The sequence below is a fragment of the Zootoca vivipara genome, chromosome Z, assembly GCF_963506605.1.
Source record: "Zootoca vivipara chromosome Z, rZooViv1.1, whole genome shotgun sequence".
NCBI classification, from domain to species: Eukaryota; Metazoa; Chordata; class Lepidosauria; order Squamata; family Lacertidae; genus Zootoca; species Zootoca vivipara.
Genome location: NC_083294.1, coordinates 46,293,871 through 46,315,006, shown reverse-complemented (window position 1 = coordinate 46,315,006; position 21,136 = coordinate 46,293,871). Strand labels below are relative to the sequence as shown.

At 43.6% G+C, this 21,136-nt stretch overlaps 1 protein-coding gene across 9 annotated transcripts in view; it reads right to left on the bottom strand.

Moving 5' to 3' along the window:
• Positions 1-771: 771 nt before the first annotated feature.
• The window catches only part of MBNL3 (muscleblind like splicing regulator 3), a 143,198-nt gene continuing 122,833 nt past the window's right edge, over positions 772-21,136 (bottom strand). For 6 of the 9 annotated variants that reach the window (XM_060270469.1, XM_060270474.1, XM_060270473.1 and 3 more), the window contains 4 exons: positions 19,138-19,173; positions 14,841-14,935; positions 11,452-11,525; positions 772-10,961 (listed from right to left, as the gene is read on the bottom strand). In XM_060270469.1, the coding sequence (XP_060126452.1) occupies positions 11,469-11,525; positions 14,841-14,935; positions 19,138-19,173 (188 nt within the window). In that variant the 3' untranslated portion in view covers positions 772-10,961; positions 11,452-11,468. Of the gene's footprint in view, positions 11,526-14,840; positions 14,936-19,137; positions 19,174-21,136 lie in introns of all 9 variants that reach the window. The other 3 variants (XM_035102023.2, XR_009557026.1, XM_060270475.1) reach the window with 3 other exon arrangements.

Sequence of the window (21,136 nt, the reverse complement as noted above, 5' to 3'; positions counted from 1 at the left end):
AGAAGGTCAGTAGTTCGAATCCACGCAACAGGCTGAGCTTCCATTGCTCTGTCCCAGCTCCTGCCAACCTAGCAGTTTGAAAGCACGCCAGTGCAAGAAGATAAATAGGTAGCGGGGAAGGTAAACGGCATTTCCGTGCACTCTGGTTTCCGTCATGGTGTTCCGTTGCGCCAGAAGCAGTTTAGTCATGCTGCCCACATGACCCAGAAAGCTGTCTCTGGACAAACACCGGCTCCCTTGGCCTGAAACTAGAGATGAGTGTCACACCCCAGAGTCAAATTCAACTGGACTTAACTGTCTGGGGTTCCTACACCTTTACCTTATCTGGCACTGGAATTGAATACATGTCTTTACATCTATGGAGAACTCAACAAGCATTCGGCTAAATGCAAAAAAGAGCAATTGGATAGCCATTTACCAGTTGCTTCTAAGAATGGGGGAGTGACTATATTTAGCTCCCCAAAATTCAGTGCATTAGAGAAGCAACTGGAAAGTGTCTGGAAAGTTGTGGTGTTCTTTTTTTTAAAAAAATAATAATAATTCTGAAATATAAATTCCTTCCATGTGTTACTAATTCCTGTACAAGAAACCTCAAGGGGTGCACCAACTGTAGGTTCCAAAATACTGAAGGCATTACACACCCCACCCCAATATAATAAATGTATACCATCATATGCATTATGGATTTAGAACACCAGTTTGAGTTCTTGTTTGAACACAATTTCTCCACATCATAAACTTTTCTGAGGTTGCAACTAATCAACCGGAGACTTAAAAAGTAAACTCCTCTATTTATTAAATGTGTTGATATGGGTTCATAAAAAAACATAAAGAGAGTTTTATACACTTTATTAAAAGATCCATAAAATAAAATAAAATAAACAATAGCAATATAGAAGTAACATAGTAAAATGAATTGCATTATGCACATCTCTAGAAAGCACAAACAAGCACTACAGCAATATAACTGTGGCAAAAAAGGAAAAGATATTCAAAGCGTACACCCTGTTGATAGCAGCTGAAGGGGTGACTTGTTGCCAGCTTGCTACAGATATATCAGAACAATCTGAATCGGCATCACAGAGGAACCAGGAACCTAAATTCCTTGGCTGGCAGCCAGTTCTATGGGTTTCCATAAAGCTCGCTTCCATTTAAGTGTATGCAAGGCTGTCATCAGGCATTCAAGCCACCACCCACTAGTTTGAATAGTGGCCATGCCTTCCCACTGAAAGCTACGGGAAGGAAAATCTAGACATGCACATACCTCAAGATTGCAGGCAGCATGTCATTTTTAAACCCCATAATACTTACTCTGACTACATTTCCCCCCTAAAAAAAATCAAACCCACTTGAATAAATTCCTTGCAGTATAATTTTAAAATGTCTGAATTGCTTACTTTACATAACCTCCAATAATAAAATAGGTACATGCTCTTCTGGATGTTAAATTTTCATTATCTGGAGCTTTGGGATCAGAACCTCACATTTCCTTTGTGTGGAAGTTTAAAACAAAGAACTGAAATCAGGTGAGTGTCTTTGGGGTTTCTTCCTTCACAGATTTCTGCTGCTGCCAAAGGGCTGTTTTGTGTCAGAATTCAAATTTCATTTGGAAAAATCAGGGGTTTTGTTTCTGAAAACCTGATTTGGTACACAAGAAAGCAACCCTTAGAAATTTTAACTTTCTAAAAAACAGTAACAACGCCTCAATATTTTAATCTTCTACTTCTGAAGTTTGGGGTTTTAATTGGCTTCTGAATTTTGGTAGAATTTCATTTCTCTGGGTGAACAATTCTCTTGTCTGCAAACTTAACACCTCTTGAGGTTTGTGAATTTAAAGGTGGTGGTGAAACCCCCCCCCCATCATCATTTGATGAATGGAGATGTCACCCCCTCAGCTGCTAGGATACTAGAGCCATGGCAACAAAAATCGTTTGGCTTCCACCACTATCAAATAGCATCTGTGTACAGTAATAAAGATCTGGAACCTTGTAATTCTGTGTCAGGTAATTTCCCTCTGTTGTGTGTTTGGAAAAAGACCACTTGGTTGTTGTTGTTGTGTTGTTGGGTGGCTGTTTGGTTTTGGGGAGGCATGTGCCTTTCTGAAATGTGAAGGTCACTAGCAAAAGGTTTTGTTTGGGCTGCCTGCCATGGCACCCCTGAGCTCTTCTGCCATCCCCACCCTAAAGCAGTTCAATTTTAGAAGATTCCTCCCCCTTCAATGCAACAAATAGAGACTTTCTATTTAAACACATTAGCTGTTTATCGATATGCTTCTTAAGGCCTTTGCACTGGGGTAGCTTTGCCTGGGACCTGTGTGAACACAGGGCAATTCTTCTCCCCATGCTCCCTGAACCTTATGCTGCCTCCCCCTCAGTGGGATGTCACTTTCTTGATACTGGAATTTATCAGAGAACTCCCCTAGGCAGCGGTGCACAAACGCCTCCTTTCTTATAAGACCTTGCTGAGATGCATGTACTTTCCCCATGCATCTGCGTCATGGGCAAAGGTGCCCTTAGAGCTTTGGGCCATGAGGTGCACATTTAGTCACTGTGAACCTTTCCTCCAACATGGGTGTTTTAATCCATACCCAATGTCTTGTGGGACATATTTGGGAGAAGAGAAGACTAAGAAGTGAACCCTACACAAATCCAGAGTGGAGTCCCTAAGATGGTTGCATGGTGCCTTATACACCTCCTTCCAGCAACTCCTGCAGCCAAGCTGGTGCCAAATGTATTGCTCTGCTTTCCTTTGGACCATATCAGTGAGGCTGAGAGGGAGGGGTCTTGCCGTCTGGGCAGATTAGGACCTTCATATGCATTGCCCAGACTTGCGTCCTGGGGAGGTCACTTTGGTGTTGCTGATACAGTGGTTTGACTTCACCCCTGGAAGTGCCCTCCATTGTCTCTCAAGACAGATGAAGGTCAACCAGCCAACCAAGCTGCTGGGGCATGTGTGTCTTGAAGTGGGGGCCCTAGCAGTGAAGACGTGGCCTTAATGCTTATAGAGACGGGCCTATACCAGCCTGCCTGTGCATTCTGTCTGTTGACAGGGCCAATCCCTGTCCACCAGGCCCTATAAAATCTTTGCCTTGAGCTTGTTCTCCTCCTGAACAATTGCCTACACCTCAAGCTTCTGTAGTGGGAAGACAGGCCCACACCCCTTACATGGCAGAAACAAAGGCCTTGTTCACATGCCACCCTTTTAAGACTTGGCTTTGTGAATAGCATTACCCAAATTACAGGCATTTTACTCTGTTAGCTAGCGTTGGGACAACTTCACCTACTTCACTCTATATGCTGCCAGCCTGACACTCACTTGGGCTTAAAGGGGTATGCAGAAAGCCAATTGCCAATGCAGCCCAAGTGAATCATAGAATTGGAAGAGACCACAAGGGCCATCCAGTCCAACCCCCTGCCAAGCAGGAAACACCATCAAAGCATTCTTGACAGATGGCTGTCAAGCCTCCGCTTAAAGACCTCCAAAGAAGGAGACTCCACCACAGTCCTTGGCAGCAAATTCCACTGTCGAACAGCTCTTACTGTCAGGAAGTTCTTCCTAATGTTTAGGTGGAATCATCTTTCTTGTAGCTTGAATCTATTGCTCCGTGTCCGCTTCTCTGGAGCAGCAGAAAACAACCTTTCACCCTCTTCTATATTGATATCCTTTTATATATTTGAACATGGCTATCATATGAAGATGTGGCTGTCTCTAGTACAGTACCCACCTATGCAAGAGAGAAGAATTTATACCAAAGAACCACTGCTTGGAAAGAAGAAGGGAGAGGTGGAATACTCCTCACTGTGGATGCTACATCTATCAAGTTCTTCATGTGGTTGGACACGAGCCTCATGAAGGCAGCCCTTAAAAAAGTCACTGTGAAGTCTACACTCTCCAAGATTCCTAATGTAGCTTCCCCTATCAAAATATCCCCGCTGCCAGTAGGATGATAGAAAATCAGGATTCAAATTTTTGGCAGTACAAGCAAAGCTCTCTGTGGGAGGGATGAAGGGTTTGGGCCTCAATATAGTTATTTGCCTGAACATACCGAGTTGTATCCATTGTTCGTTCTCGTCCAAGTAGGTCCACCAATTTAAATGGGTCTACTCAGAGTAGGACATAGTTGAATACAATCTTTTATTTGTAGACAACCCCACCTCCCATAATGTTGCATCATCAGTCTCCAACTTTCCTTGCAGATGCCTGAGCATGCCCTATGATTCCTGAATCCAAAAAGATCCTCCAAAGAAAACTGCAGGTATTTTTAACACATGCCAAAGTTCTAATATAGCCAGGTGGGTGAGGAAATGGAATTACTTTTTTAAATATCTGGAGAGTCAGAGTGTGGAGGAGACAACAGGTCAACCTATGGCTACTGGCCATGGTGGATACATGGCATCTCTCTTTAAAATCTGTGTACAGCTGTGGACAATGGAAGGGGGCTGTTCAACTTATGCCCTTCTGGTGGGGAGGCTGTTAGGCTAGCTGGCCCTTTGGTTTGACTTCAGCTCTTCTCATACCCAGTTTGTGCTGGTGACAAACCACTTAAAAACCTTTGCTGGTGACCTTTACTTTTAGATTAAGTGTTGTTTCCTATTGTGTGTGTGTTTTTCTTATTTTTTTTCAGAGCTGCAGGTTGGAAATGAGCCGGTCTCTGCTGTATTTTAAGCTATATGGCAAACTACAAAGCTTGTACAATAGCAAAGCAACAGCACGCGTTCAGATAAGTTTTATAGCAAAAAATCTCTTCCTTTTCAAAGCCTTAGTAATCTCTTTTACAAACTTCTCCTTGTATTATTACAGACTTTTTTTTCATATATTCAAAATAAGTTCCAAGGATTTCTTTCGTGGACTATGTACATAAGTGCAAAAAAGATGTGTCTTACACATTCGTACACCAACTGAATCAGTTTAACTGCAGCATATTGGTTTCTTCAACACTGTTATAGGGTCATTCCACAATATTTTTGTCTCCTTTTTATGTAAAGGTTGCTTCTTCCCATATTGCCCCAGTCATGATTTTGATGTAAAAGGCTTTCAACGATCTAACTATGATGTTTGGTTTTTGCAGTATTTTTTTAATTAAAAAAAGCTTGTTTAATTATGAATTCACTAGTGTTGAAACAAACAGCAGCACCAAAAAAGGTTATACCATCAGAATCTGATCAGTTTCCTGCATTCAAAAAAATGCTGCTGAATGGCTGTGTAACCCCATTGGTTGCACAACTCTGAATCTGGGAATTTGTTGTTGTTGTTGTTTTACAGAAGAATAAAATTTTTAGGCCTGGTGCAAAAACCTACAGACCTTAGCCACAGCACAAGTCCCACGGAAAGCAACGCCCTGGGGATTGGTTGTGGCTGAAATGTTTCCTTTTCTACATTTCCTTTTGATTTTTATGAAACAACACCACAGTGGTACCTCGGGTTACAGATGCTTCAGGGTACAGTTTCCGCTATCCCAGAAATAGTACCTCAGGTTAAGAACTTTGCTTCAGGATGAGAACAGAAATCACGCGGGTGCAGTGGGAGGCCCCATTAGCTAAAGTGGTACCCAAGAACGGACCTCCAGAATGAATTACAGTAAGTTCTTTACCACTGTACAGTATACCAATTCCTGATCAAATTCTGACTTGCGTTTTCCTACATTTGTTTCATCTCTAGAGTCTGTGGAAATAGAATAAAACCCCAGGAGTTCCATGAAAGTCTTTGTATCATCCAGGAGAAAAATACTGTGGAATAACCCAACTCACACAACAATTTCTACAAGCTATAAAACCTGACTCTAAATCCATGTGTTGTAAACTTTTAGACTGAAAAAGTGACATAAAAGACACAAATCCAGCGTTCACATGGGACTTTGGGATTTTAAAAAATATTCAGTCATATCTTTCTCTGACAGTATCGAACTGTACCTTAAACGAACCCATACTGTTACACATTACTTTTTTTTAATTTACATGTGAAAATTTCACAAATAATGTATAGAAAGGTAGCCATGTTGTAGTTTTGTTGCCATAGCAACAACAACTTAATATAATTAGTTAACAATGAATCTATCATTGTAGGAGTTACATACAAAGTTACTCTTTTTGTCTGTTTGTTCTTAAACTGTAAACTATACAAACTATGGACTGTATTTCTCTATATTTTGACATGCGGTTCAGTGTTGTTTTTAGAAGATAACTAAATGAGTTGAATACATGATTTAAAAATCTTAAACATTCTCTAACTCTCCTTCAAAAATCATATTAATTAGTTACTAAAGATATATAAAGACACACACACACACACACACACACACACACACGTGTGTGTGTGTGCACACATATATGCGATAATGAAAACAAAATCCTTAAAAACTAACATGAAAAGTAATGGAAAATAATGCAACATGAATAACCTGTTGTAACATAGTAACATTTTTTTAAAAAACTCTATTTACAATTATTTCAAGCTACCAACTAATAAGTTTTTTTCTTTAAAAAAGTTATTACAGTCTTTAACATACAATATATTCTAAGGCCTTAATCAGGCACATGGTAAGAATCAGATCATTAGCATCATACATCCTTTCAGGAGGAAGAGGAAATTAGATTTTGCTCATAAAGTTTCACCCCCCCCCATTTTTATGGATGTGAAATGTATTAGGGATTTAAAAAAGAAAAGGAGAGCTCCAATTTATTAAACCTTTCTGGGTACTAAAGTGTCCTAGAGATAACTGCTGTATTAAGTAATAGGCAAAGTTGAGAATGAAACAGGAGGAGGTCAGCATAATCTCCTTTCCAGGTCTGATGTACCTACAACATTCAATATTTGCCCTTCGGTTTAGCTGGGCCATACTAGAACACAAAGGCTGCCATCCTGAACTCACTTGCAGTGGTGACTAAACTGCAGTGACCCCTCTGAAGCTTGTTTCTCACTTAGGGTTTCTTTTTTTGCCAGGCGCACACTGGCTCCCTCCCCCACTCGTGCTCAAAAATATATGCACAGATATAATGGCCTGAGGCTGCAATCATAGGCACTTTCCTCAGGACATGCCCCATCAAACACAAAGGGGACTGACTTTCCCAGCAAATGTGCACAGGATTGAGCTGAGCACCAGGTGGTCCATGTGGTTGGCTTCCTGATGGAACTGTAAGCTGCCTGGATAAAAACAGACAGACCCCAACATCAGCCTTGCAGCTTGCAGATCTGTTGTTGAGCAAGCCAAAAGATGGGCAGCAGGCTAGTTGCACATGGCCAACAGCCCCCCTGCCCCCACCACACAATGTGCCCCCCCACCTGGTTTCAAAACTGAGTTTCAAAGTATCTGGTGACATGGCACAAGGAAAAGAAGAGACTAAAACTAACCCCACAGTATGCGTTCAAACTAGCCCTTCATATCCGGCCTGTGCACTTTCACTTTCTCAGACAAGATGCCTGGGAGATCTGATAATGAGGCAAGAGGAGTCCACATTGGCAAGCATGAGATTCTGTGGCTTTGCCAGGGGTGGAGCAGGCCAGCCAGCCACAGCAGTCCACAAATGAACTCTCAAAGTGCAACACGCAGTACATGGCATATTAAAGAGTATTTGGGAGTGTTCAGAAGTGGAGGATGTGGGCTGGCTGGGGGAAAGGGGGGCAGGGAAGGGGGGGAATATATGTAGATACAAAAATGACACCATTTTTTAAAAAAACCTAACCCAAACCCCTAACAAGTTCATATTAAATATGAATAAAAATATGATTATGAAAAACCATGTTCCAATCCTCAAGAACACTGCACTTAAAAACAAAAGAAATGGAAATCATTTCAAGAATCCCATTGTACTTTAAATCCCTCTTTCATTGTTTTTGTGGATGTATCTAGCAAGTTTTAAGTTTTTCATTAAAAAACGCCTTTTCATGAAACAACTAACCCCCCCCTCAAAAGTGATCTATCAGCTTTCTCATTTTCCCTCTGCAATGACCCGTTTTACTCAAGTTTCAGCATTTCTTGCATATTGTTTGCATAAGGCTGAGAGGAAATGGGCACATAAACACTGAAAGCTAGAGAGATGAACTTGGGATAAATTTTAAAAAGAACATATAGGTTTGTCGAACTTGGGAAGCTTACAGAAAGTTGCTGAAATTATGCTGATTCAAACATTACACACACCTCTGTACTAAAATAAAAGATGAGATTCCTTGTGTTTGTTATTTCATTTAGAGTCACCAAGTAGTTCAGTGACTATAGTATACAGAATGCACCTATCTAGGATTTTATAGTCTGTCGACTGTGTTTTCTTTCTTTCTTGAATAAAGAAGTCATTGCACAACAAGCCTTAAATAGTGCTACCCTTACAATGGCATTTTTAAATTAAAAAACCCCACCCCAACCTCCCTGTTAAATTTGGTGACATTCCCAGTGCTTTAAAAGCCGCGCTTGTCTCCCCTCACTCCACAAAGTTTTTCTCTTACAACAAACACTAACTCTATTTTTGTAAATAAAAATAAAAATGTTGTGGAACCTAAAATAAAACAGTCTACCCTGAAGATGTATCACTGCACCTCTGTGTTAGAAAGTGCCTGCGTGTCCATGTGTGCAGGTGTAAAGTTTATCTCTGGTATGTTCAGGGGTGCAAGGATTGAGCATTGAGTGTGGTTCTGGTGCCTTGTGCCTGGGGAGTGATGCCTGGTTTGCTGTGGGAGCCAGGAGGGAGGCTCCTCCTCCTCCCCTCTGGCTCCCAAGTTCTGCAAAAAATACAAGCAGGGTGTTGTGCCCCTTGCGTGTTAGCTTTTCAGTGCTTTAAAACTGTGTGACATGAATGCTGTAGAAACATTTTAGGCTTACATTCTGTGCATATCTATGCAAGATGCTTTAAAAAATATATCATTCAAAAAAGCAGGAATGGGTAACATCGAAGGGGCAAGTTTACATAAAAATCCATTTAGAGCACTGAAAACAAACACTGAACCTCCTTCCAAATTCTAACACTAACACAATCATATATATATATATATATCTATAGAAGTATACATAGGTGTCATTTCTGACTAGAAGAGATCAGGTATGTTCTCTGTTGAGGCACTGCCACAGGTTGTGCAAAACCCATCTTTTTTTTTAAATATACAAATATTGTCATATCCAGGAAGTACTCAAATCCACTTTTTTCTACTATGTTACAGAGCTGGGAAACAAAGTCAGCAATGAACAACAGGTTGGCCAGTTATATGGTTATGTATGGCTCTTTTTTAGGCAACTCTGGACTAAAATTTTCCAGGAATATGCAAATGAATTTTGTACGAGAGAAATGTATTTTTTTCACTTCCCGCTGATAGGGCCTAGACCTTTTAAGACCATGGAAAGTAGCACCAAAATGACCCTTTGCATTTGTTTGCAATTGTTCACAACACAATTGTTCACAACACAACATTATTATTTTTGCAGGTACTGTATCAGATTTCATGGGATTCAAACTTTGTTGAGGAATCTAAGTTCATGGATGGCAATGTAACAAACCAGGCATTCCATTCTTCTTTAGTTTCTGCCACTAGGGCCAAATTTGAACACATAATATAATACATTGGCTTCCTGAACATCTACAGTCCCCTGCTAAACACTGTATGCAGTCACTATCACACAGATTAGAATCTGAACTCAACTCCTTAACCGGCATTGCAAGGATGTCAAAACATGGTTCCAAGCACACACCCAAAACAGTGGCAAAACATCTGGATGAATTTAAACCCAACTATTTTGTCTGTCTCCTACTTTATTCTCTGCTCCCTCAAGAGCAATACCTGCTCCAATCTGCAGTGAGGCTGCAGTTTGGTACTACTTTCCTGGGCTAAGCATGGGATGTGGAGATGGGCTGCTTACATTTGAATGGAAAATTTATGTGTGTGTGTGTTTTTCTGTTCTATATCACAGTAGGCTCTGCGTATTAGCAGAATACTTTCATCTCAATGGCAAGAAAACCTCATTTTCCATAAACTGGTCATACTTCTTGATGTCACTTAAAAAAACAACCATGTTGGTAAAATTTCAAGATATGTTGTGCACCAATTGGAGCTTAAAGTGGCACTTAAAGGCAGAAATCTCTCTTTTGCCAGGTGCTTTTCTGCCATCTTGGCCTTGCGGGCTTGACCCTGTTTTGATCCATTTCACTTTCCATTCCCCCTTCCTGAACTGACAGCGAACCCCTTCACAACTTTTGCAAGTATTGTTTATTTTTATTAATTTATTAGAGACTCCATTTTGGAGGGAGAGTCTATTTTTCAGATGGAGGTTTCTAAATAACTAGCCCGATACGTATCTATATCTGAACATTCTTATCTCTTGCTTTTTTAAAAGCACACCATTCCTGTTTCCCAGTATAACATTCTTAGCTTGTCATTCTTTTTTTTTCTTAAAAAAAGGAAAGAAAAAAGAGGAGAAACCCATAACAACCACAGTATATGAAAATGTAAGACATTATGATAATGGAAAAAAAGTGTTGAGTATACTTGATAATGATGTACATCTTTTCTTCTTTTGTCTCTCCAAACAAATCAATATAGACTAGGACGTAAACAAAACAGTAAGATAACACTTTGAAAACAGATGAACATTTATGCATTGAAAATAGAATAATAAACCAGTAAGTCCACTGTGCAGGAGGACACTTTCTCTTGATGGTAGTCAGGAAAAAATATTCTTTTTAAAAAGTGTGTTAAAGTAAGATGTTATAAAAGTCTATTGTTATAGTTCTCTACTAATTTCTATGCCTTGTATAACAGAGTGCTGTTTTGTTAATTGTTTCTCTATAGTGCTTAAAAAAAGTTTGACATTCCCATGGACCAGTTTTTGGTTAACATGTAGGCTGCAGTAGGGCTTACTGTAGATGCTGTAGAGGAGGAAAGGATGGGCCTATATACACAGAGAGCCCAGGGGCAGGTTCCCACCAAAGAGAGAAAAGTCCAGTAACTCCATGATTTTAGGTTCATGATTCTGACATGGTTTGCTGGAATGAGAGAAAGAAAACAAGTGATAAAAGAGAGACTTGAAAAGAACACAAGAGCCCTGCTGGATCAGACCAAGAGGAAGGGTCACAGCTCAGTGGCAGAACATCTAGTTTGCATCTAGAAGGTGCCCTGCTCAATCCCTGGCATCTCCAGGTAGGATTAGAGTTGTCCCTTCCTGAGAACTGCCAGTCAGTGTAAACAGTACTGAGCTAGATGGACCATTGGTGTGATTTAATGTTTGATGCTTTATTGTGTTTTTATATCTATTGCAAGCCACCTAGAGTGTCTGGGGCAACCCAGTGAGATGGGTGGCATAGAAATAAAATAAAATAAAAATAAAAGAATTAAACTGAAATGGGTCTCAGTCCAAGGAAGGCTGAGCCATGCGATTCTTCCGAATGCGCAGATCTGGTTCTCAGTCTACAGGAATGACTCTGGTGTGAGATGCCAGTGTGCCATGGTTGAAGGAAGAACTTCAGATGAACTTACTTTTCCCTTGTTTGCTTCTACATTTGTGACACAAACATGCTGCTGTTTAGCTCATCTACTGATAACTGGGATATCTGCAATGAAAAATGGAAAGGAAGATTTCCTGTTAAAATATTTCCTTGATACTCACCCTGTCTGTTCACAACTCAGTCAGTTTAAAGGAAAAAAGTACAATTGGTTTGGGGAGTTGATAAACACGACCCCTAATCCCTGATAATGTCTAGGACAGGGGTCCCCAAACTACGGCTCCCGGGCCGGATGCGGCCCAATCGGCCTTCCAATCCGGCCCGCGACGACTCCCGCTGCCCGCTGCCGCCGCCCGCTCTCACGGCGCGCGGCGCAGCGACGATCTAAAAAATCGGCAAAAAATCGCCGAAAATCCTTTGTGCGCATGCGTATGGGCCTCTCCCGACCCGGAAGAGGTCATTTCTGGTGCACTTCCGGGTCGGGGGAGGCCCATACGCATGCGCACAAGCGATTTTTGGCGATTTTTTCCCGCCCGTGTGCGTGTGCGCATGCGCACGGGCGCGCACTCCCCCGCCCTCCGGCCCGCTGCGCGCGCACTCCCCTGCCCTCCGGCCCACCGCGCTGTCGGCGCGGCGGGCACCGGCCCGCCGCGCAGAAAGTCTGGGGACCCCTGGTCTAGGATGACTCAGTGGATAAAATGATGGATAAATTATTTTCTTCTCTGGCATCTATCAAAAAGGTGCCAATGTCTATATATCCACTCAATCACTTAATTTTGAGAGGTCATGGCCGTGGACTTTATGACATGGGTATATGTCTGCAGTTAGAGAATTGAACAACCCACATTATTTGGCTTGGTTAATCACCGAAAAGGTGTTTTTTTAAAAAAAATGTTGCAGAGTTTCTATCCATAGGAATGCTTTCCAGAATAAAAAAAGAGCATAATAACATATTTTAAGCATTAGCATGCTTAAAATGTCCGTCCACTACTGTAAGACTGTACTGTACTGTGTCAATTTGTGGCTAGAGGCTCAGTGTGGTTACTGGCACCCCATAACAAAGGGGGCGAAGAGGGAACTTGCTACAGCAAATTCCAAATGTGACATTTGTGATGCATTGAGTATATAACCAGTGTTATTGTTGTCATGCATACAAGGACTGCATCTGCATCAAACCTTTCCCTAGATCTTTTATAAAAAAAATGAATTTATGCAAAGCATTCTGAATTTCTGAAGCAGGATCTGGAACATTTATGGTTTTGAGTGCAATTCTTTCTCCATTTCCTTATGAAGCAAAAAGATGGTTGCACCTAAATGCCCCAAAGTTATTTCAGATTATATATATTAGAAGAAGAAAGATGGAACTTCCTGCTGACCCAATATATATTAATGGTTGGGATGGGTGAGTGGAATAAGCAACCACTTTTTACCATTCAAAGCCATTATTTATTACTAGTGGTTTTCAGCCCGTTCAATAACGGGCGCTAGAATCCTGGGGTTCGGAGAAGCGCTTGCGCAGCGCTTCTCCGAACCCTGGGACCTGTCCTTGCTATCGGCGGCAGGGGGACAGGAACGGAGGAGGAGAAAGCGCTGCTTTTTCCTTCTCCGTTCCTCTCCCGCAGCCGCCGACAGGAAGCAGATATCCCAGGGTTCGGAGAAGCGCTTGCGCAGCGCTTCTCCGAACCCTGGGACCCGTCCTTGCTGTCGGCGGCAGGGGGACAGGAACGGAGGAGGAGAAAGCGCTGCTTTCTCCTTCTCCGTTCCTCTCCCGCAGCCGCCGACAGGAAGCAGACATCCCAGGGTTCGGAGAAGCGCTTGCGCAGCGCTTCTCCGAACCCTGGGACCCGTCCTTGCTGTCGGCGGCAGGGGGACAGGAACGGAGGAGGAGAAAGCGCTGCTTTCTCCTTCTCCGTTCCTCTCCCGCAGCCGCCGACAGGAAGCAGACATCCCAGGGTTCGGAGAAGCGCTTGCGCAGCGCTTCTCCGAACCCTGGGACCCGTCCTTGCTGTCGGCGGCAGGGGGACAGGAACGGAGGAGGAGAAAGCGGCGCTTTCTCCTCCTTCCTTCCTCTCCCCCAGCCGCCGACAGGAAGGACGCGCGCACTCTCCCCCCCGCCTCCTCCAACCGCCGCTCCTCACGGCCAGGGAGGGTTGTGAGGAGGCCTTCGCCGGCCTCCACCCCGGCGGGAGCGGCGGTTGGAGGAGGCAGAGTGGGGGGAGAGTGCGCGCGCGCAGTCTCTGCTGTCCAATCCCTGTATCCCTGGGGCACATGCGCAGTGACCCAGGGACACACGGGACATCTGGACGCAGGGACAACATGGACATTATTATATAGGATTATTTTTTAAAAGGAATAGTTCTGTTTTTATTTCTCCTTGCTATCTGGGCAGAAACACTTCAAAGAAGACACCCTTGATGTGATACTTCTGTTTCAGAACACAAAGCAGAAGAGACATAAATGAATCTATCAAAGATTAAAAACAAACAAACCCCACATTGTAGCCCAATGCAATTTCCCAGCACGGCTCGGATGATCAGGCAGGGAATGCTTCTATTCTTCAAGTGCTTCTCCCTGTCAGAAGCAGGGTCCTTCTCACCCACTCCACCAAACTCCTACTTCTAGAACCACACCCACCCACATCACCCATTCACCAAGAACTTCATATTCCATTGGATGGTGACCTCTTGCCCACAACTGAGGATGACAGAAGGAGGGGGGATTTAAATACTTCTAATGGCATGTCTGCTACAGAGATGCCACTGACAACACTCCTCACAAAATGAATGCTCTATGTGGGCATTTCTGTAGAACTGCTTGTTTAATTCCATTCATTTAACAAGAATTAAATACTGCTTAATAAAATAATAATATCTCTAAGTGGTTTACCAAAAATGGTAAAAATTATGTATTTTTTTTTAAAAAATAAATGAAACCAGGCTTTAAAAACAGTAGGCATCTGTCTGCGTTGGGAGACAATGAAGGAGTGCATCTCTGGGGGTGAGGTCAAGCTGTTGGGATGGTTGCATAAAATTATCAAAATATAGACACAAACATCAGATCAACTTTGCATAATAAAATGCCTGAGCAACCAAAAAAAAAAACAACCCCTTATCATGGGGGTGCTACTCATGCTAGAAGTCTCTACATTTGCACCTGTGGTCATGTGAAAAAGAGCACACACACACACCCCCACACTCCTCCCAGGAGACCTTTAATATGACAGCTGTTAACTGTTGTAACTGCACATGACTCCACATGAACGGCCTCGGCAGGCGGGTGCTGGGCAAACAGTTAACAAGGATGATGGTGCCTTGCCCCACTCCTAACCCCCTAAACTGTGAAAAAGTCACTCTGTCCCACGTGGGTGTGGCTCCTGCACAATACCTGAACATTGCAAAACAAAGCTATTTGAAAGGGCCAAACCTGATTGGCTGTAGCAGTTGCAGCGAAAGGAACGCTGGTGGCAGGTGATGTTGCTGCAGAAACAGTGGTGGGCGTAGCACCGTGCATCATGGGAACTTTGTTCAGGAGGAAGCCATGGAAGTGACATAACAGGAGGGCAGAGCATTTGGTGCAACCATGGTGACGTGCGGCAGGGCGGGGAGGAGGCGTGCCCCGCGGGGGTCACAGGGACAAGCCAGGGTGACATCATGAGAGGATACATCAGGGGAGGGCAGGACCCAGCATGCAACCACGGTGCAAAGCAAATATGGCAATGGGGGAAAGGGGGAGGGAAGGTTGAAAAATAAAAACAAGAAAGAGAAAAAAGAGGGGAGGGGAAAAGCCAATTACAACTGCAATTAGGAAAAAACCAAAATATTCTCAACACTTAGTAAACATTTATAAGCAGAACAATGATGTATAAGACTCTGGGTGGGTGTGGGGCTTGGCAAGTTTCCAGAGATCAGTGGAAGGAGAGCAGACTGCCAAACAGGACCCCACCCCCACCCCTGATTTTAGAGGCTGTGGCTGGTGAAGGGGCACTCGATATGAGCCACACCAGGCTGCTCTTGTGGGTGCCATGATAGCCCTCCCCTGCTTTGAAAGGTTGCTGTCCCCCACCCCCATTTTTGTGAATCTGAAAAGTTACACAGCTCACTTCTGAGGAAGTGCTTGTACAAGATGCTACCGCTCAGGGGCATGTTGCAGTCGCCATCCCTCTGCATGTAATGGCTGCCAAGCGCAACAAGCACCCTCCCCTTTCCTTTGATGCCAACTGGGCACAGCTGCTAGTTCTGTGACAAGGATCTTGTGGGTGCTATTTCACCCCGTTTTGTCTGCCTGAGTCCTTCGAAAGGAGTGGAGGAGGGGTGAAGGGAGAACTGTTTCTGTGACATTATTAACACCTCCAGAAAAGCAGAAATAACATGGGAGCTGGAAAGAAGGGGGTGGGCCTGCGACCCACTTTAAGGACCTTAAATAGACCGCAGGGCTCTGGGATTTTGGAGAATGTGGTCTTTGGAAAAGGAGTACGAATAGCCAAGTGGTGAGGAGTATGCTCTGGGCTGTGGACATAACACATACTACTTAAAGCACCTTTGGAACACATTCTCTGCTCCCTCCCAGGAAGAATCCTGGAAAATGTAGTTTAGTGCTTAACTAACTACAACCCCCAGGACTTTTGGAGGACTGAGAATGTGCTTTAAATGTATGGTGGGTATGCAGCCTCAGTCAGAAACAGGAAAAGAAGCATCCTGATAAAATCCCCTGCAGGGTTTATAAGCTTGCAGTTGCAAGGGATAAGGCCCTCAGAACTGGTCTCTCTTGCACAGACATGCCTGCTTTTTCAGGGGAGAACACAGCATGTTTGGGATGGCTTTCAAATAAAGAGGGTTCAGTGTAGGCATTATTATTTTTTAACCTGCCCTGCCCTGCCCTGCCCTGCCCTGAGGACATAGGACAGGTACTTCAAATTTAAAGCAAGTTGTGTGTAGGATAAAATAGGACCTTGCTGACCTAAAACATTGCAAGCTCTAGACACCCTTGGTCATTTCTCATGGAGGACCTGAACATGAGTCTGGAATGCATCACTTTAGGCTGAAGAAGGAATGGTGTCACATGGCTCCCCCAAGTCCCTGCCCTGTATACATGAAGGAATGTCTCCACCCTCATCGCTCAGCTCTGAGGGCCTTGTGGTAATTCCCTCACTGCAAGAAGTGAAGTTAAAGGGAACCAGGCAGAGAGGATTCTTGGCAGTGGCGTCCTTCCTGTGGAACAGCCTCCCATCAGCTATCAAAAAGATAAAGAACTATACAATTTTGCATGTGACGGCAGCCCTATATCGGGAAGTTTTAAATGTTTGATTGTTTGATGTGTTTTTATTATGCTGGAAGTGAGCCAGAATGGCTGGGGCAACCCAGTCAGATAGGTGTGTGTGTGTGGGGTTACAAATAATAAAACTGTTGTTGTTATTAAGAAAAGTAGTGTGTCATGTCAGGGCACAGGCTAGAAACTGTTCCTTCCCTATATGAATCAAGCTGCCTTAAAGAGAGAGTCAGACCATTAGTCTATTCAGCTCAGCATTGTCTGTGCTGACTGGGTCTGACCAGGAATATATCCAGCCCTACACAAAGATGCCAGGGATGGAACCTGGGACCTTCTGCATGCAAAACAGGTGTTCTATCACTGAGCTCTACAGATGAAAGAACAAGCGCTGTAACTCCATGGCAGAGCCCTTTGCCTTGCATGTAGAAGGTCACAGGTTCCATTTCCATGTGGGGCTGAGAAAGAACCCCTTCCTGAAATCTCAGAAAGCTGCTGCCAGTCAGTGTAGAGCCTTACTGAGCTGGATGGACTAATGGTGTGACTCAGGGCAAGGCTGGTTCCTACGGCTTGTGCCCAACTAAGTTTTACTCGGGAGTAGAACAACTGAAATGAATGGACCCAAATTAGCCATGACTGGTAATTTCAATGGATCCATTCTGAACAGGGCAAACATTGAATACAACCCTATGCTCCTGTGTATGTGAGGAGGAGCATTTAATCAAATGAATCCCCACCCACCGACAGTCTTCGTATGCAATTCATTACTTATTTTAAACATTCCTATCCTACCTTAATAGCTAAACACTTCCTCAGCAAAAGAGATGTACAAAATGCCAGCTAAAGCGGGGGGGGGGGGGGAACTAAATGCAACATTATGAGTCCCATAAAATGCCATTTCATAAAGCAACAACATTAAAAGGAAAAAAAGAGCATCAGATTTACCATAGCTGCCAAGTTATCCCTTTTTTTAAGGGATTTTCCCTTATGCTGAATAGGCTTCCTCGCGAGAAAAGGGAAAACTTGGCAGCTATGGATTTACTAATCACTGAATGCTGGTTGTAAGATCAATAATCTACTTTTTAAAGGCCATATCAGCACAATCCACCCGTCCCCTCACCTGGCTCCTTTCTCCCCTTCCTAAGATAGTCAAGAAGAGTTTTAAAAGTTGCATGCGTTTAAAAGAAGTATTTGTGAGCCAATAACAGGCTCCCCTTTCAGCCCAGGAAATGTGGCACTGATGTGTCATTTGACTCAAAAGACAACACAGAGGAGGAGGGGGGGGGGAGGTTAATCTATTGCCTTTGTCACAGAACCAGCATGGATGCTAAGAACTGACCCTATTCAAGTTGGCTTATTAAAAAGGGCTTTGTCAAATTGTCTGGTAGTTGATCGATTAAGCTTTCAATCATTCAATCCTGTTCAGGTTGGTTCATTAAAAGCATTTTGCCAAACAGTCTCCCATTTCAGTTTTTTAGGTTGAAAATGGTGCTTTCAGGGAAATAGAAATATTCTCTGAATAACATCTTAGCTAGGAGAATATCCCCATTTGATGTCTACTGCCATTGTTTCCTTTTACCTGCTACCATTTGGCAGGATCCCCCCAACAATCTACTTCTTGCTTTGTGGATTAAGTCCCAGCCAACCATGGATCACACAAGAAACAGAATGGTGCCAATCAGGAATCACCAGGTGAACCAGACAACATCATGCTGCCATGCTGCCAATCCAATTTGGCTATGAAATGATATCACTGAGGGTGGATTCAGCCAATTGGGAGAGACAGCAAGAGAAGGAGAAGGAGAAGGAGAAGGAGAAGGAGAAGGAGAAGGAGAAGGAGAAGAAGAAGAAGAAGAAGAAGAAGAAGAAGAAGAAGAAGAAGAAGAAGAAGAAGAAGAAGAAGAAGAAGAAGAATAGGAGGAGGAGGAGTTTGGATTTGATATCCCGCTTTATCACTACCCTAAGGAGTCTCAAAGCGGCTCACAGTCTCCTTTCCCTTCCTCCCCCACAACAAACACTCTGTGAGGTGAGTGGGGCTGAGAGACTTCAGAGAAGTGTGACTACTCCAAGGTCACCCAGCAGTTGCATGTGGAGGAGCAGGGACACAAACCCAGTTCCTCAGATTACGAGTCTACCACTCTTAACCACTACACCACACTGGCTCTAGGGCAACATAAAAGGTTAGGCTGGCATTTTTGTGGGCACTGCCAAAAAGGAAGAGGGAGGTGCTTTTCGACACTGGTTTCGACTCTGCCCTACTTATTAGTCATTGAATTTGCCACACTGCATGGACATGAAAAGGGGTATGACCATTTCAGCCTTTAAGACAACAGCAGATCATGACACATGGCATGGTGTCACACCATGCTTCCCGCTCCTCCCTCCCCCAAGTGAGACAGTGGATCACAATGGCCTCATTCAGCTTAGCAAAAGTTTAAGTTTGTGGAGAAAGACCTACCAACGCTTGCTGTGGGAGTCATGCACAGCACAGACCCTGCGCACCCATGCAGTGAAGCGTGGAAAGATGAACAGAAGGGACATTTCATTAGTGAAGCAGTTAACGTGTTAACATACAAAAACTCTCTCTAAAAGTAAAAGGAGATTATCCTCTGTTGCTGCTACTGTGGCATCTACTGCCAACACAAATGCAAAACTAAAGATTCACCGTGACTGAACCAGATCTTGTAGTTCAGCCTTTACAAGATCAAGGCAAATCTGAACAATCCTTGAATTCCTGACAGCCAACTGTGCTTGGATGAGTTTCAAACTTGCACACCCAGAGCTCCTCTCAAGGCCTTCTTGTTGGTGCTGCCACTGGGACTGTCCAACTGGCCTTTTCAGTGGTGGTTTCCTGGTAGTGTGATGCCCTCCCTGGTAAGGTGCACCTGTCTCTCTCATTAATGACTTCCAGGAGGAATTTGAAAGTGTCCTTCTTACCCAGGCACTTGGTGGCTGAAATATACTGTTCCTGGCAACCCTGAGATCACTGGATGAGATAATGTTTTCAGTTGTAACGGTTTTTAGGATGGTTTTAACTGAAACTGTTTTTAGACTCTAGCTGTTTTTTAGAATGTTTTAATTGTTTTAAAACAGTTTTAAAAAGCATCAACCAATGATGACAGCTGTGGATTCATTTGCTACTCTAGGTTCCTTCAGAAAGAAGGGTGGGATAGAAATTCAATAAATAAACCAGTAAGATCATGGATCACACTGTAACTGATCAGATCTGTGAAGTTGGTAGGCACCATAAGGAACATCTAGTCCAACCCCCTGCAATGCAGGAATCTTTTGTTCAACATGAGGCTCGAACCCACAACCCTGAGATTAAGAACCTCATGCTCTACCGACTGAGCTATCCCAATCTGGCCCACTTCCTTTCCAGGGCATGCTTGTGCGTGTGACTTTGTGAAGGACACTGCTTCCCACAGAAAGCATTGTGTCAGTAGAGGTAAAATGTGCATTCATTGCCCTGCCCATTTTGCCTCTGGCCCCGCCCACCATGGACATGTGCCCTCAGAAGGTTATGTAGCCCACACACAGGCAGAAAAAGGTTACCCACTCCTATCCTATGGGAAAATGAGCAGGCAAGCCTAATAGTTTTGGGGTCAAAGAGAACACGGCATAAACTCATAAAATGGGAATGGGAGGCTCATCTGTCCTTGTAGCTTCTATGGGCAGAGCACCTACTTGGGATGTAAAGGTAAAGGAACCCCAGACCATTAGGTCCAGTCGTGACCGACTCTGGGGTTGCGGCGCTCATCTCGTGTTATTGGCCAAGGGAGCCGGCGTATAGCTCCCAGGTTATGTGGACAGCATGACTAAGCCGCGTCTGGCAAACCAGAGCAGTAAACATAAACACCATTTACCTTCCCGCTGGAGCGGTACCTATTTATCTACTTGCACTTTGATGTGCTTTCGAACTGCTAGGTTGACAGGAGCTGGGACTGAGCAACGGGAGCTCACCCCGTTGCAGGGATTCGAACTGCTGACCTTCTGATCAGCAAGCCCTAGGCTCTGTGGTTTAACCCACAGTGCCACCCGCATCCCAACTTGGGATGTAGAAGGTCCTAAATTCAATCTCCAGCATCTCTAAGTAGGGCTGAAAGAGAGTCCTTGCTTTAAATTCTGGACAGCTGCTGCCAGTCAGTGCAGACAATACTGACTTAGATTGGCCACTGGTCTGGACTCAATAAATGGCAGCTCCCTACATTTGTAATCAAGCAGAAGGACCTGGTTTTCCTCCTGCACTTTTGTGAATAACCGTTTCTGAACCCAAAGCCAGCAGAACTCCTTTATGCTTTTGTTATATCTGTTAGTCCTTAGGGCTGAAAGAGAGCATCAGGGCTCTCTCAGCAATTGTTTAGAACTGTCTTCTTTCATTTTAATTTTTTAAGTTTTAAAATATTTTTTGTTAAATTTCAAGGAAAAAAACAAAAAAAACCCCACATACTCTTCAA